The 18018-nt window shown below is 43.2% G+C and overlaps 2 protein-coding genes across 2 annotated transcripts in view; one reads left to right on the forward strand and one right to left on the reverse strand.

Moving 5' to 3' along the window:
- flt3 (fms related receptor tyrosine kinase 3) overlaps nt 1-18018 on the reverse strand; it is an 85085-nt gene that overhangs the window by 22664 nt on the left and 44403 nt on the right. The window lies entirely within an intron of this gene.
- On the forward strand, nt 7845-17995 carry LOC134455434 (NACHT, LRR and PYD domains-containing protein 1 homolog). Its single transcript, XM_063206484.1, has 8 exons — nt 7845-9610; nt 10259-10432; nt 11450-11623; nt 11872-12045; nt 12247-12417; nt 15633-15728; nt 16706-17195; nt 17582-17995. Exons 1-8 carry the CDS (start codon nt 7845-7847, stop codon nt 17993-17995), a joined length of 3459 nt encoding a protein of 1152 aa, XP_063062554.1.

Consider the following 18018-nt stretch of genomic DNA (forward strand, 5'->3'; position numbering starts at 1 on the left):
CAAGCTGAGGGAAGTAAATGAGTGAATGACATAGGACATTACAAACATTTTGAGACATGTTATTTTTACATAATCATGAATATCCCCCAAAACAATCATTTTGGTCGTTTTGATGGTTGATATGTTTTCTTGGTGCCTTTCTCCATCTAATGTAAGAATCAGACGTTTTGAAAATGTCAGTATTTTGTTATTATTCACAATTTACCTTGTGTCCCAACTTCTTTGGAGTTGGGGTTTGTATCTTTAATTGACTAATAGAGGATGAATGGTTCAAAACTAAGTGTAAGGAAGTATACCAAGACCCAAACCTTTTTTTAAACCTGCCTACTCCTCCTCCTCCTCCTCCTCCTCCTCCTCCTCCGTTGAGCCTGGTGGGATTTAGGCTTCCCATGTAGACCTGTGAAGAAACCAAATTTGGCCGGATGACTACAGGACAAAAATCATTGTACAACACATACTGTGCTGTGTGCTTCACAAAAAACCCAGTAAATTGTAACAGGTTTGTGTTTGTGCATACTGGAGCCTCTGGCTTACTCCCTGGTCTCCTTCAGGACCTGATGGGTGGACTGCCACAGCCAGACACACACCTTCTGCTACTTCTGTTGCTGCTTCTGCTCCAGCTGCAGAGAAAGTAGCCGTGCAGAGGTAGGGGGAGAGAATGGTTAAAATGTAAGTGGAATCAAAATCTGAATGAAAACAGCTTTTAGTATGGGTAAAGAACACTACTGTTTACAAGGAATTAGTCTTGCTCACTGCTACATCGCACACAACACATGTCACCTTGGTTTCTTCCTTTTCTTTGCGTTTGTCCGTGACCAGACAAAGTTGCAGGTGTGGTGAAGAGTAGCGAGCTGACAAACAAAGTTCCCTCTTCAATAATATACTATTACAAGTTACAATTTAACTTGTAATAATTCATTATTGAAGCGGGAACCTTCAATGTTAGATGCACCTAAATGTCCAATGCTAAAATGGCAGTCCAATCAAGTCCCAAATTAAAACCCCAGTTTGTGCAAATAGAGTGCAAGCAACTAGAGGAGCAAACGAACACCCAGCAGCAGCCAGCGAGGGAAGCATCAGTAGAGGCAGCAAGCGAGTCAGCAACAGAAGCAGTGAGCTTAGCACAACATACCCAGGTTACCGTCCCTTCCAGCAGTCGGTTCCTCCTCCTTACTTCACTGGCACTGGCCGATGCCTCCGATGTGGGAAAGACAGAGAAAGGGTCTCAGCAGTGGGAAGAGCCTTCACAGCCAGCAGAATGTTTAGTACGCTAACTATTTTCAAAAGTGTACTTGCGTTGCCTGGGTGTGGCTTAATCACGACCCAGATGGAGGATTGAGAGTGTTGCGTACACTGTGTGGAAACCACAATTCGATGGCGTTCCCTCTGTTCTGTTCCTCCTGCTCTGCTGTGACCTCTCTGCCGTGCTCTCTCTCCTCTGGCTGGTCACATCTGGTCTTCTCTCTGGATCCCTATTAAAGAAAGTAGCCACAACTACCCCCATAAGTAGCACATTGAGCCTACCAACATGTGTCTTAGAGTTTGCAATGGAATCGCTTTGGCATTATCCGATCCTTGGCACCGGCAAGTAATTTGTAAACACAGCACCCCAATTACAAGACACAGCAAACAAGCATTTCACAGCAGAAGTGAGTGCACCGCAAACCACTGAAAAATCGCAGCCAAGTCAGATCATTGTTTCCAATCAGTCCAATCAGCTGGTCACTGTGCCCCCCCCCCCAGGAAACAGCTGAGGGTAGTTGGTTATCAAATGGAAATTCACACGCAAAACAAAAATCAAAACAGAACGTGAAACCAAGCACTGCACACAACAGGGTAAACACAATAGGCCTACTAAAAAAATACACATGGTCACACATGTAATATCATGTAGTACACAATTCAACACACTACATATATACACAATACAACAATAAATAAAATGTAACAATACAAGACTGTTGTAGAACACAGACCGCAATGCACTGACACACAATGAGTACGGGAGCTTCCAGAGCTGGTGTGTGACTGTGGAAAATTGTATGTGTAGTTGTGATACTGCACAGTATACATGTTGAATTGTACTGTAGTAATTGGTCAGTTTACAAATTGTTCACTACTAGTGTGTATATCATTTAGTTATAGGTTAGGTTTTAGGCTTTAGGGTGGCAGGCTTATTACATTGTCTCATTACATTACATTGCCCCTTTCCCATTCAACTTTAGAAAACGATGACAACATGGTTTAAAGCTGTAAAATCAATCGGAGCTCTAGATCTAGTTGAGAATTAAATATTCATATTGGCATGACATGCTGGCTAGTAGTAGCCAGTACCAGTTCTGTACAACAAGGTGGTCAAAACATGTATCTAAGACACAAGGGTTGCGCTTGGAATAAGACACCATCTTATAAATCCCATTATACGGTTTACTATTTGCAATGACGGGGCTGAAAATGTGATTTATGTCCCATTTGAATGCTATGGTCTGTTGACATGAACACTAGCTAGTTAGCTAATAATAGCAGATTTGTATTTAACAATTAAACGTATACACAGGGATAAAGCATGTCCCTCTATATGCGCGTGTATGTGTTTATTGTTGTACACACACCACAATATTACAAAACAATAAAAACAGATGAAAACACCGTGGGGATAATTTAGGACCTACCACTGTTTTCCATGAGGATCGCAGGGCTGGCGCTCTGGTCGAAACTCGCACGACTCGCGTGCCATTCGCCTCTTCCGGTATTTCAGCCAATCATAACACTGATAGTCGTACAAACCAATCATATTCATTTGGGGTTATTGCCCATGTTCTGGGTATGTGTCCTTTCTCGCAATGAGGGTGTAGCCTAGGGCTAGGCTGCCCGCTGATGAGCAACTTTTTAGGTTTATAGCACTCGTGTGGGAGCTGGCGTCAAAGGAGACAGTCCCACCCTGTTCCTTACTGTTTAGAATGGCGCAGGCTCACCCGTGTGGAATATATGCCGGTGCTCAACCATTATGCATAGGCATACTGTCGGGCTTTCTGATCCCTGTCCATCTCGCAAACAACGTGGGGTTATCTTTAAATGTAGCGAAGGGGATGTAATGCATTTTACCAGCACTGTGAACGTAGGTCTAGAGTCATAAATTATTTTGGCAACGGTAGCGTAATTAATTCGACAGGATTGTGAACGTAAGTCACAGTCCACAACAACATTGTGAACTTACACAATCACTTCCATGTTTTTTGACAACGTAATTAATTCGACAGCATTGTGAACCTAAATGATCTGCGGGGACGGTCACTGTCCTTCTCGCACCAGCAATGATAACATAGCCTAGGCCACACATAACAAATTGAATATTTTTGGTAGCGGTGGTAATTCATTTGACAGGACTGGTTACTGCCTGCGGATGAAGGCTGCCTGCAGATGAACAACTTTTTAGTTGAAATGCACTTGGTGTTGGAGCTGGCGGCGAAGGAGAGAGTCTCTCCCTGTTCCTTGCTGAGACACGCGCAGGCACGCCTCTACTCAGTGCTCACCGTGCGCACCTTGTGGCAGGCAGTGGAATAGCAGCGAACTAACAAACAAACACAGACAACAAACACAGACAACAAACACAGAACACACACAAACCCAGGCGATCACATAACCTCCTGGCGGAGGTAATTATTGTGCATTGTAGAAGTCCCTCAGGTTAATAAAAAAATAAATAAAAAAATAAAAAAAACTTGCACATTTTGTAACGCTCAGAGCGAAACGGCTGAACACCTACAGTATATCACGAAAGTGAATACACCCCTCACAGTTTTGCAGATTTTTGAGTATATCTTTTCATAGGAAAGCATTACAGAAATGTAACTTTGACACAATGATTAGTGACCTTTTAACAACATATTTAAGCGCTTAAATTTCTTGTTCACTCAGAAAAAAACAAAATACAGCCATTAATGTTAGAACATGTACTCACAAAAGTGACTACACCTCAGATTAAAATCCGGTAGAGAAGGGGCTATGTTGGCTCGAATCGTCTCGAAATGAAACGAAATGAAAAGGGATAACAAGGGAGGTCATCAGTGTGCGTTTCAACCTTTCTTTGCATTGAACTTTTACATTTTGAGTCTGCATCTGGCTTAAATAGATTGGTGTGAGATTTGAATGCAATCCTATGGAGAATATCATGATCTGCTTCAGTAATCACAGTGCATGTTGACATGCATGTTTCTTTTAGGTGTATTTCAGATTGCCAATGTTGACAGCATTCATGCATCCCCAAACCATGTCAGTCTCACTACCATGCTTGGCTTATGAGAGGATACACCTTTTTTGTAAAACTCACTTGTTTACCACCACACATGCTTGACACCATCGAAAGCAAATTTGTTTATCTTGGTCTCTTCAGATCACACAACATGGTTCCAGTGATTCATATCCTTGGTCTGTTCATCTCTCTTGAGACCAAGATAAACAAATTTGCTCAATTCAGAGAAGTGCGATCTCTCGAAGGGAAAAGTCGTCTTCTTAGGTCACGTAATCTCAGTGGAGGGTTTACATCCTGACCCAATGAAAACCGAGGCCATCACAGAGATGAAAGTCCCCACGAATGTCTCAAGAGGTACGAAGCTTTCTTGGAATGGTAAATCAGTTAGGCAGATTCATTCCTCAGTTGTCAGACAAGGATTGACCTGCTGTCAAAGAAAAATGCCTGGATTTGGGATGTGGCCCAGGACATGGCATTCAAGGAGTTGAAAAAAGTCCTGTCTTCTCCTCCAGTGTTGGCCTCGTATGACCCCACGCTTGGAGGCCTGTGGCATACGCATCGCGCTCACTTACCCAGACCGGACAGCGGTATGCACAAGTCGAGAAGGAGGCGCTTGGCCTCACTTGGGCATGTGAGCGATTCAAGCAGTTCCTTATCAGGATCCAATTCTGCCTGGAGACCGACCACAAACCCCTCCAAGAATTCAGCGCTTCAGGATGAGGCTGATGCGCTACATGTATTCCATTGTGTATGCACCGGGAAAAACACTTTGGACAGCTGACACACTGTCTCGCTCACCGGTGACAGCGCGCATATCCTCTGAAGATACAGAGTTCATGGAAAGCACAAACATCTATGTGGATTCAATCATGGACCACTTACCTGTCAGTGCTTCCTACCTGGAGACCTTAAAAGAGCAATTGGAAGCTGACAATGTTTGCTCAAGTGTAATGACTTTGAGTGCTGAAGGCTGGCCTGCCCATACCAAACAGGAGCCAGTGATATAGAATTACTGGCCCAAGCGTGCAACGCTGACCGTAGTTGACAGCCTTTTATTCAAAGGAATGCGACTGGTCATCCCATCTGCACTGCACAGTGATGTACTTTCAAACACGAGGGCCACCTCGGGATAGTGAAATGCAAGGCATGTGCTTGTGAGTCTGTGTGGTTGCCGGGACTCAGCCAGCAAGTAAATGACATGGTGCTCCATTGCAGGACCTGCATTCAAGAACGACACAACGCCAAAGAGCCGCTCAAAGCAACAGAATGTCCTCAGCATCCATGGCAAAAGTTGGGGGCAGACTTATTCACGTTGGAAGGTAAAACTTACTTGCTGGTTGTCGAGAACTTTTACAGGTTCGTCGAGATTGCTGCATTGTGCCACACCAGGTCCACCAATGTCATCAGTCAACTTAAGTCCATGTTTGCCCGCCATGGCATGATGTCAGATAATGGGCCAAAGTTTTCGGGACAGGCCTTTTCTTTCGCTCATTCCTATGGGTTCAAGCGTGTGACCAGCAGCCCAGCATTCCCACTGAGCAACGGGGGAAGCGGAGTGGTTGGTCCAAACAGTGAACAATCTGCTGAAAAAGGCAGAGGACCCCTACCCGGCTCTACTTACCTATAGGGCCACGCCACTCCTTAAAAAAAAAAGTGGGGGCAGTCGTGGCTCAGTGGTTAGAGCACTGGACTGGCAACCCAAGGGTTCCCGGTTCAATGCCCGACTGGACCACGGCTGAAGTGCCCTTGAGCAAGGCACCTAACCCCCACACTGCTCCCCGGGCGCCGCTCAGCAGGCAGCCCACTGCTACGGACTAGTGGGTGTACTTCAATGTGATTCACTAGTCCAAATGGGATAAAGTGCAGAGAAAGAATTTCCCCTAGGGGACCAAAATTGGCCCCGATTGGCTACTTACTTACTCCACTGTAGGGCTGCACGATTATGGAAAAAAATCATAATCACGATTATTTTGGTCAAAATCATAATCACGATTATTAATCACGATTATTGATTTTTTGCAGATTTTTTTGAAAATTATAACAAGATGAAATATAACCAAGAATTAATTACATACGGGATGAGCAAAATAAAATGAATTGTAATAATTATGTAAAGGCAATAGCATGAAACTTAAGTGGACAGATTTCAGGCCAGAAACACCAGCCTGTCAGTATGTTCTGGGTTCAAGGATGCTCTCAATAAATCACGATTAAAATCATGAGTTCGATTTCACTATGTTATCACGATTTTGATTATTTTTCGATTAATTGTGCAGCCCTAATACGGAGTATACCCACTTCAAATTTTCAGGGATTTCAGTATACGCACTTAAAATTGAGTGATCCATTATTTAGAATAGCACAGATGTATACAGTATACCCACTTCAAAAAAGTAGACTACACCACTGCGTGATATCTACCTCCACTGGAACGAATGAAGGTAAGCACAAGCCCCTGATCTAAATCCTATTGATCTTTTTGGGAAGAGCTGTCTTACAAGCATGGCCAGTTCTATCAGCCTGTAAAGCACTGGTGTGGCCCAGTCATAGGTGCCCAAAAGGCCAAGGGGGATGCAGTGCATTTGAATCCCCACTTTTGGGCTCCCTAAATGAGGCTTTCTCAACTTTTACTGTAGACAAATGAGTGGAGTGCAGCAGTAGTAACATTGTTAAGAGATAAAGAATAATAATAATAAAAAAATGCACCACCACTTCAAAACTCGTTCCGTCACCCTTGGTTCCAGTTATAGCCTACCATTTGGAACTTGGGGTGTGTGTGTGTGTGTGTGTGATGATGCATCACCAGGCAGGTAGGCTACTGACATGTCAGGGTTTGAGGTGTGAGATGGAATTCCTCTTCAACTGTTTGTAGCACATTTGGGAAATGCAGTTCTGGGGTTATACCTCGTCACTAAAAAGATAGGATATAACAAGTTTGATTACATTACACTTAGCTGACGTTTTTAATCTTCTTCTTCTTCTTCTTCTTCTTCTTCTTCTTCTTCTTCTTCTTCTTCTTCTTCTTCTTCTTGTCTCTCTGGTTACACTCTAACTGTAAACAATGTACACATTCCAAATGCTGACAAGATAGGAGCTCTAGTGTTACTGAAAAGCTTGTCCACAAAGTATAACTCATAACTATAACTCATAACTGTTTCTGGAAATCTGATCTGTAAAGTGTAAATCATAGAAAGTACATGGTCACAGATAGTTGCAGTACACAATATACACAGGACATCCTACACATTATTGCACAGCATATTGAACGTAACACACACACACACACACACACACACACACACACACACACACACACACACACACACACACACACACACACACACACACACACACACACACACACACACACACACATACAGACCAGCAGCTGTGATTGGATGGTAAAGAGTATGAAAGTGGGTCATCACTAGAGCGTGTTCTTTTGTAATATCATATTGTACTTTTCTAAGTAATTTACTTGTAGAAAAGCAAGCTCTTATTTGTCACTGACCCATGCACATCTTTGTTTTTTATTTTGTTATGTTTTGCTACAGTGTTAATGTCTCACCAATAGCCTACAGTCAGTGTGGAGATGGAGCAGATAGCAGTCCACAAAGCAGTCCACAAAGCTCACCTGCAAAGGAGGTTTGGGAGTCTGGTGAAGGGAATCAACCCACTCAGTCCGATGTGCAGAGACCTGTTCATTCCAAACAGGGGCAAGGGAATCAATACCGATAGGGGGGAGCTCAGGCACATGGAGAAGATGGCATGGGACCAGTCCAATTGGGATAGACCAATCCAATGCAGTAAAATGTTCCAACAGACTCCATTGCACCGTGAGAGACAAACGAATAGAGTTGCAATGACCATGGGAGTGGCTGGCATTGGGAAAACGGTCTCCGTGCAGAATTTCATTCTGGACTGGGCTGAAGGAAGATCTAGTCAGGAGGTGGACTTCATACTGCCTCTTCCTTTCCGAGAGCTGAACCTCATGAAGGAGAGAACCATCAGTCTGGTGGATCTTATTACACACTTTTTCTCCAACATAAAAGATCCCAGCGTCCTCACCAGGTCCAAGCATAAAGTCATGTTCATCTTTGATGGTTTGGATGAGTGTCGACTTCCTCTACATTTCCGCTCCAACCCAAAGTGCTATGATGTATCCCAAGCAGTCCCAGTGGACGTGCTGTTGACAAACCTCATTAAGGGGCATCTGCTTCCTTCTTCTCTCGTCTGGATCACCACCCGGCCAGCGGCTGCCGATCAGATCCCTTATGATCGTCTCGACCAGTTGACGGAAAAAAGGGGGTACAGTGAGCATATGACAGAAGAGTACTTCAAGAAGAGAATGGCAGATGATAACCTAGCTAGCAGAACCATCTCATATATGAAGACATTTAGGGATATCAGTACCATGAGCCACATTCCAGCATTCTGTTCGATTGCAGCAACTGTAATAGAGAGAATGTCAGGCGGATCTGAAAGTGTAGCGATGCCGAGAACCCTCACTCAGATGTACACCCACTATCTGAACATTCAGACCAGTGCAAGGGAAGATGAGGATGTTGGAATGATTGTCAAATTGGGGAAACTGGCTTTCCAACAGATGGAACAGAGGCAGGGCAATCAGATTTTCTATGATGATGACCTGAGAAAGTGTGGCATTGATGTCACAGCAGCTACAGAGTATGCAGGAGTGTTTAGTCAGATCTTCAGAGAGGAGGCTGTTACGCACGATGACAAGGTTTTCAGCTTTGTGCATCTGAGCATTCAGGAGTTCCTTGCAGCTTTACATGTGTTCCTCTGCTTCATCAACAGAGAGCAGGACATGCCAGGCCAACAGGGAACCTCTCAACTCTCTTCTCTTTTGAGAGCTGCAACACAGGAAGATTTATACCATGGAGCAGTTGATCTAAACTTACAAAATGAACACCTACACCTTTTCGTACGTTTCCTGGTGGGGTTTTCATTGGAGTCCAATCAGAGTCTCCTAAGATACTTACTGCCACAGGCAAGCAACCAATCACTGAGCTCAGAGTGCACAGCCCAGATAGTCTTGCAAAAGATTGACAATAGGATGAGAAACAGGATTGGCCCTTTCTACCTCCTGAATGAAGTGAATCATCATGCTGTTGTGGAGCACATAGATCGAGACTCTGGAACTCTGTCTGTAGAGATGCCCTTACCCAAAACGAGACTAACCAAACAATTCAGATTGAACATGTTAGAAAACCAGATGGATGGGTTTGACCTGCAGAAGTACATAAAGACACCAGAGATGGATCAAACAGACTTACTCAATCCCAATGACGTCCTTGAGAGGCTGATGCCAGTAGTCTCAACATCGGTATCTGCTCGGTAAGTAATGCACCTAATTAAGGGGGTGGGAGGTGCAACATTTCTGTGACTGATTAAATATTTTCTGAAAAATGTATGGTGCTATGTTAACTAGCATTTTAGCAGTTAATGTCGAGTACATAAGCTCAATTTGGACATAAGCTCAACATGGATCACCTTCAGGAAGATGAGCCAAGTTAAGAGCGTTCAGCTGTAATGTGCTTGGTGCTGTTAGTTTTTGCTATGATTGTTTGAGCCTTTGTCCTACTAACATTGGTAATGATATGACTATTAGGTATTAATGTCATCTCTGACTAATGTCTTGTCTTCGACTCAACTAGCATTAGTGTGGTTGAATTAACGTAATGAGTGCAGTTTTGTAACCACACATTACATTTAACAAAGTAACACCATGCATTTCTCAAAGTTACTGGAATCAGATGAAGCTGGCACTTTTCAGCAACAGGCCAACAATCTGTTTGGACACTCATGTAGGAAAATCATATTTAATTACAGTAATTTAATGGATTTAATACTAAATAGCATTACATTAACTGTACAACACTCTTAAGATAATCCCTAAGGGAAAATTGAGCCAATCACTGGCATGATTATTGTTTTTTGTGAAATCGGCCCCAGATGCTCATTGTGAGTTCATTTGTTTTAAAGGATGGAGACGGGTATTCTGACAGAGAATAGCTGTTCCTATCTGGCGTCTGCCTTGATGTCACACTTCTCCAATCTGCGACAGCTCAAGTTGAGTTACAACAGAGTACGGGACTCAGGAGTGGAGCTTTTATGTTCGGCTCTTTCACATATAAACTGCAGACTGGAGGAACTACAGTAAGTATTATTTTGCTGTGTAGTCATTGTATTTGGGGGAAAGTGTTTGTGGGTCAATGATGTTTATTTTAGAGATGCACCGGATCCTGATTTTTAGGATCCACTGCTTAAGATCCTGCCGGATCCGGAACCGGATATCGGATCCTACGAAAGGGTTGAAACACATAGCCTACGCACACACGTGGGCCCTTTTTATTGCGTTGGCTCAAACAATTTTTTAGACTCATTGGATTTCACTCCATGCAGCAATTGGGGTTGTGAAAGACTGACTGAAAAACCTAGGCTAGAGATGCACCAGATCCTGATTGTTAGGTAACTGCCGGATCCACTGCTTAAGATCCTGACGGATCCGGATCCTGTGAAAAACCCTATTATCCTGCCGGATCCGGATCTTGGATCCTGTACATCTCTAGTTTATTTGGGCTCAGCCGTCAGGTGGTATAACCACAGCTATTGCCCATAAATTCATCAGTAGTTGGAAAGTTATTTACTGCAATGAATAGGCTTCTTAGACAATCCAATAAAACAAAACCCCATGTAATCCAAACTCCATGTAATCCAAACCCCATGTAATCCAAACAGTAGTGGCATTATTTGTGGTTGCACCACCCTGACGTGTGCTACTACTAAAACATCATTGACCCACATGAGGGAACTAATGCTAACTGGGTGGGGCATGGAAATAGACTTTCTGTTTCATGTATTTTTTTCCCATCCAGTTTTTTTTTTTGTAGCTGTTCCATCCATGATGGCAAATCATGGCACATTTGTTTCTTTTTCTTCCATTTATCTCTCACATTGAAGATGGATAGTAGAATGATTCACATCAAATACCTTTAAATTCATTGCATATGCCTAGAACTAGAGATGCTCCAATCAGCATTAAGGCTGATCTATCGGAGTATCTCTACCTACAACAGACACTGAAAGCGCAGGTTCTGGTAATGGTCAACAATGATTGTATGAGTCTGGCAAATAGTCAAATGGTAAAACTGATCTTCCCAAAATCTTCTTTAGGATAGTTTTCTGTCAGCTGACAGAGAAGAGCTGTTCCTATTTGGCCTCTGCCCTGACTTCACCCGCCTCACAACTCAAACAGCTGAACCTGAGCGATAACAACCTGCAGGACTCAGGAGTGAAACTCTTATGCTCTGCTCTTCGACATCCAAACTGCAAACTTGAAGAACTACAGTAAGAATTCATAAGTGTGTGTGTGTGTGTTCTTGTGGGTGTAAATATGTATCTGCATTTTGTAATTATACCATGAAATGTGTTACATATTTGCAATGTATTAGTTTGCCGTGGTTTACAAGAATATTGTAAGCATTCCATGAATTAAATCTCATTAAATGCAGTGAGAGAAGAGGAGTTGCATTAACAGCAGATATCTGGTTGATGCAGGTTGTTTAAATATCTAAATATTTATTCATGTCTTCTAGGTTATGGAGCTGCAATTTGACAGAGGAGAGCTGTTCCTATCTGGCCTCTGTCCTGACCTCCCATTCATCTCGCCTCAAACAGCTGGACCTGAGTAATAATGGCATCCTGCAGTCCGGGGTGGAGCTGTTAATATCTGCCCTCACTCATTACAACTGTGCACTGGAGACTCTAGAGTAAGGGAACTGGCTGTGTGTGTGTGTGTGTGTGTGTGTGTGTGTGTGTGTGTGTGTGTGTGTGTGTGTGTGTGTGTGTGTGTGTGTGTGTGTGTGTGTGTGTGTGTGTGTGTGTGTGTGTGTGTGTATGAAACATAAGCACAAAATCTTAAGTGTTTCTGTGTGTGTGCATGTGGGCACGTGGGTGTTTGTTTTCTGCAGGCTAAAATACTGTCAGCTGACGGAGAGCGTCTGCATCTGTCTGCTGTCTGCATTGAATTCTGGCATCTGCAGCCTGCGACACCTCGTGCTGCGGGAGGACGGCCTGCAGGCTCATCAGGAGAAGCTCTCTGCCCTGCTGCAGCACCCACACTGCACACTGGAGACACTGCAGTCAGTACAGCCTCAACATCACATCAAACTACAGCTTCCACATCACACTACACACTACAGCTTCCACATCACACTACACTACAGCTTCCACATCACACTACACTACAGCTTCCACATCACACTACACTACAGCTTCCACACCACACTACACTACAGCTTCCACATCACACTACACTACAGCTTCCACATCACACTACACTACAGCTTCCACACCACACTACACTACAGCTTCCACATCACATTACACTACAGCTTCCACACCACACTACACTACAGCTTCCACATCACACTACACTACAGCTTCCACATCACACTACACTACAGCTTCCACACCACACTACACTACAGCTTCCACACCACACTACACTACAGCTTCCACATCACACTACACTACAGCTTCCACATCACACTACACTACAGCTTCCACACCACACTACACTACAGCTTCCACATCACACTACACTACAGCTTCCACATCACACTACACTACAGCTGCCACACCACACTACACTACAGCTTCCACATCACACTACACTACAGCTTCCACATCACACACCACACTACAGCTTCCACACCACACACCACACTACAGCTTCCACACCACACTACACTACAGCTTCCACACCACACCACACTACAGCTTCCACACCACACACCACACTACAGCTTCCACACCACACTACACTACAGCTTCCACATCACACTACACACTACTCTGTCATATTCAACACTTCAATCACATTACACTCCACTACACTACACTCCAGTCCATTAATTCAATTATTTAGTCCAAACGAATGGCCACTGATGCTGCTTTCTGCTCAGATTATGGCTTTGTTTAATCTTCTGACACCCTCTGCGCACCTGAAGAAAAATCAGTCTTAGAGTCAAAATTAAATACCCTAGCCGACATTTGTTCGTTTCTAGAGCGCCATCGTCAACAGATCTAGTCTGAAAACCGGCAATATCTACAGTACAGCACTGATTCTTGAGAAAAACAGGTTGTAATCTTGAAAGAAAAAAACGAAGTGAATTACAAAATAATATGGTATATCCTCGTAGACAAAGGTCTTGGCTTTTCAGAAATGTACAAGGCCAATCTCCCCATTTTCCATTTTTTTCAGAAATCAGGTTTTTCTTGTTTTTTGTCAACACCGTCAGACACAATTAAAAGCAATAAAAAGTGTATTGATTTGGTTGCATATGTATCTGGAGTTTTTAAGTGATTGTGTGTGTTTTTTGTTTCACACATACGCCTTTAAATGTTGAAAATTCACTTTCATTCTATTTTAATACTGCTTCATGTGTTCTAATTTAAAAATATGTGCTGTCAGACAATGCTTACTTAATGGCTAAATAGATCAAACATTTTTTTGTAATTTCACAAATATTCGTGTAGGCTTAAATTTGCTATTACTTTGATAATTCAACAACTACAAAGGAAAATTGTGTAAGCACATTCATTTAAAATGTCCAAAACTCCTTCTTACGGTGGTGACTTAAAAACTGACGGTGGTGACAGTAATCTGAAGGTGGTGAAAGTGACCTAATTATTACCTACATTTAGCAAAATACATAGCCCTCTCAATGACATCTAGCATAAACACTTTATTTTTATGTGTGCACAGTATGTTTGTGCATGTGTTTTTTCTTCATTTGTTAGATACTCTAGGAAGTAGGCCTAGATTATTGAAAATGTGGCATAAACAGGTTTTAAGTTGTTCAAATCCAAAATATAGAGGTGTATTATCATAGATGAACGTCTTGGCTGTGCAGTGAATGTATTGGCCAAGCTCCCCATGTTTTACATTTTTCATAAAATGGGCTCTTTCTTGGTTTTGTCACCAGCGTCAGACAGAATTAGAAGTAAAAAAATAAGTTTACTGTATTTAAGTGAATTACTTTTACAATTCAACATAATTGTAGATACTTATTGGAAGCATATTCTTAAAACTTGTCAAAAACATGTAAAACACATGCTTTTTTGTGAACTGCATCAGATGTCACCACCGTCAGGTTTTGTGACAAAAAACCCTCCAAATGCACCTCAGTGGAGGCTGGAGTATAAGTTTGGGTCACAATTATTACTAACATGTCTGATAATGTTTCATTAACCAGCACAATTTAGTAAAATATGGAACAAGATGATGAGCGGAACAAAATCTGACGGTGGTGACATCTGACGGTGTGAGACAAAAAAACACTCTTTTACATATTGTGCATTTTTTGCTCACATTAGCCACTTCGTTTTCACGCTTCTGAAAAAGTATATATAATTAACATTAATGTAACAATAATACTATTAAAACCCCCGACGGTGTTGACAGTTTATGGTTGGGACAGTACCAGTGTCCAAACAAATTATCAAATTGAGGAGAAATTAGTAAACTAACAGGAGCTTCAGTGATGGTGAAGTACTCAGTAGATCTAAAGGTTTGAAAAGGGGTCCTAAGTAATGACAATGACCTTGCGCATACCTGATTTTATTGTCTTTTAAAAAAAATCTGACGGTGGTGACTAATATGCTGGACACACTTTGAGCAATCAGAAAATAGTAGTAAATATTGCTTTACACGCACTATGTGCATATCTGCAGAACCACTTCAATATGGACTTTCACATCATAGTGATATTATTCAATAATATCAGTGATTTTTACATTTTAAGTCAATTGAAATGATGATGTCTGTCCTTGGGACAGCTGTTTTTACAGGGTGTGGGCAGGTTTATAGCCATGAAAAGTAATAAAATTACACTTAAATATTTCAAACGACTGTACATTTATGTAACAGACCCCTGTGTCTTTACCTGGATTCATTCTGTTCATGAAAATGTAGTTTATTTTCAACAGAATTGGCAGTTTATTGCAGAGACATGTTTTAGCCGCTTTCTCAAGAATCAGTGACAGGTCAGTCAGTGAGAACTGTACACCACATGCGCTACAGTCAGTAGCTCTCAACATCTCATTTCACCTACACAGACTGGAGGACCCTCTGTATTCAACAGTATGCATACTTAATAATCACTGGAGGACCCTCTGTATTCAACAGTATGCATACTTAATAATCACTGGAGGACCCTCTGTATTCAACAGTATGCATACTTAATAATCACTGGAGGACCCTCTGTATTCAACAGTATGCATACTTAATAATCACTGGAAGACCCTCTGTATTCTACAGTATGCATATTTAATAATCACTGATCTCTTCCAGACTCAATGATAAAACCTACAAGAAGGAGCCCTCAGCCTCCGCTAGGAGCTTCCACCCTTCAGACACTCCAGAGGCCCTCTGTGTCGACACTCCCAGGTGAGTCTAATGGACATCATACTGTGCAGAATACGCGCTGTGTCAGAGTGAGTGTGTACATCGGTGTGTGTGTGTGAGGGAGACATACAGACTGTTAGATATAGTGTGTGTGTGTGTGTGTAGATTTGACTTGTGTTTCTAGAGAGAGAAGCCTCTCATTAGCATGATGGTTGCTAGCCATTCTGAGTTTTTGTCTCTTCATAAGGAGTGCATTCCAATATACTTCCGTCCTCTGTATGTGCTTGTAGTGTTGCACCGATACCATTTTTTGGCCCTGATACCAATACCCGATAAGCTTACCTGGCTGTGCAGTATCGGCCGATACAGATACCATACCGATACCACCCTATTTGAAATGTGTATATATAAGAAGGACTGTAGTGCATACTACTTGGATGTAAAATCATTGCATGACTTTGTCAGGCTGCTGCCTACCTTTGTGAAACAGGAAAAAGACTAATACAAAGTGAATCCAGCAAAACTTTTTATACTTTTTAAATACCTCTATGAAATAACTAATTTCAAGGCTGTTTAAGTGTCATAGAAACACCTGTAAATCGTATCGGTGCCCTATTTGTTTGTACTCGCCGATACGATACCATTTCAGTGCCGATCCACCGATACTGGTATCAGTATCGGTGCGACACTTGTTGTGTCCTCACGTTTCATTGCCTCTGTGGAGAAAAAGATTAAGTTTCCCCTGTGCCAGCCTAGCCACAACAACTTTTGAGGGACTATTCTTCATTCACCATCCCATTGGCAAATGAGAACATGACATTTGAGTTTAGCGAGATAATGATACAATGCTGTTATCTGTGACGTCATCGCGAGGCCACGAGTAGGCATGGGAGGACGGGAGTCCGCATATTGGAATCCACCCCAAAGGTTAACCAGGTATGTGTGTGTGTGTGTGTGTGTGTGTGTGTGTGTGTGTGTGTGTGTGTGTGTGTGTGTGTGTGTGTGTGTGTGTGTCACAGGGGCTGTGCATCATGTGATGAGGTGCCAGACAGCAGCCACTGGGTCCTGGTGAAGCCTGAGGTTTCCACAGACCAGGGCGTCTCCTCCTACACCTTGAGCTCTGCTGCAGGGAGCTACGAGTGCTTGGTGTCCCGTCTGCGCTGGTTGTGTGCTGGTTCAGTCACCCTCCAGTACCACTTCCTGGACTGGTACGCCTCTGCTGAAGAGCTGGCCCACATGCAGTGCAGTCCCGCTGGTCCTCTGATGGACATCAAGCTCATGTCAGGTCAGCTGGAGGAGATCCACCTGCCCCATTTCCTGTGTTTGGGCGGAGGTGAGTCACCTGTGCACGATGCTGTGAGGGTCCTGCATCAACGTGACAGCGGAGTGTGTGTGGAGACGTGCGAGCTGACCCGACACCATGCCAGACTTGTACAGCCCTCCTTCTCTGCTCTCGGCGTCATCTACTACATCGCCTCTCTGGTCCTTCCTGTGAAGGTGCACTCCAAGGTAGGGGCGGGCGATATAACGATATTTAAATCGTGAATCGTGATATCAATACAAGATCGTCTCGAATCTGCCAACTTAGAGAAATCGTATAGATCGTCTTGCAGTGAGGATGTTAACTATCAGTATCAAAGTGATGTTTTCTCACCTGTGTTGTTGTCTTCACTTTATCATCTCACATTATTGTATTCCAATTGTGCACTTTATGAGAGTGTCATCAGTGGGTTAACATTTTACTAACTGCAAATGACAAATTGCAAGTATATGACAGTTGTTTTTGTTGTTTTAATTTTTTCAATGGAAGATGGTGATGAAATAATAGAAATCGAGATTTTATGTTTGAAAATCGTGATATGACATTGTTGCCATATCGCCCCCCCTATTCCAAGGTGCTGGTGTACCAGTGCAGCGCGTCCCGTCGGGTTTTCCGCTCCTACCTGCTGCCCGAGGACGCTCGTCTGAGGGAGAGGGTGCAGAGAGATGAGGCGGAGCTGGGCGGAGTTTGGAGGGACAGCCCACACCCGCCCAACTCTCTTCAGATGAGCGACTGGTACCGTCTGGCCACAGATTGTAACGCTGAGGTCTATCCAGATCAGCTGGTGCTGAGGTACAGCAGTGACACCCCCAACTACTTCAAGGTGAAGCTTCCCGATCCAGCCCTCACCTCCTTCCACATGCAGCTGTTCAGCTCCGCGCCCAGCAGGGGGCAGCCTGTGTGGAGAGCAGAGATTGAGTCTATTCATCATGTGGCGACCACACAGGACGGGCAGACCAGGACCCAGGACCAAGCAGAAGGTGCTTAGAGACACACACACACACACACACA

Source organism: Engraulis encrasicolus, chromosome 9, assembly GCF_034702125.1.
Source record: "Engraulis encrasicolus isolate BLACKSEA-1 chromosome 9, IST_EnEncr_1.0, whole genome shotgun sequence".
Classification (NCBI taxonomy): Eukaryota; Metazoa; Chordata; class Actinopteri; order Clupeiformes; family Engraulidae; genus Engraulis; species Engraulis encrasicolus.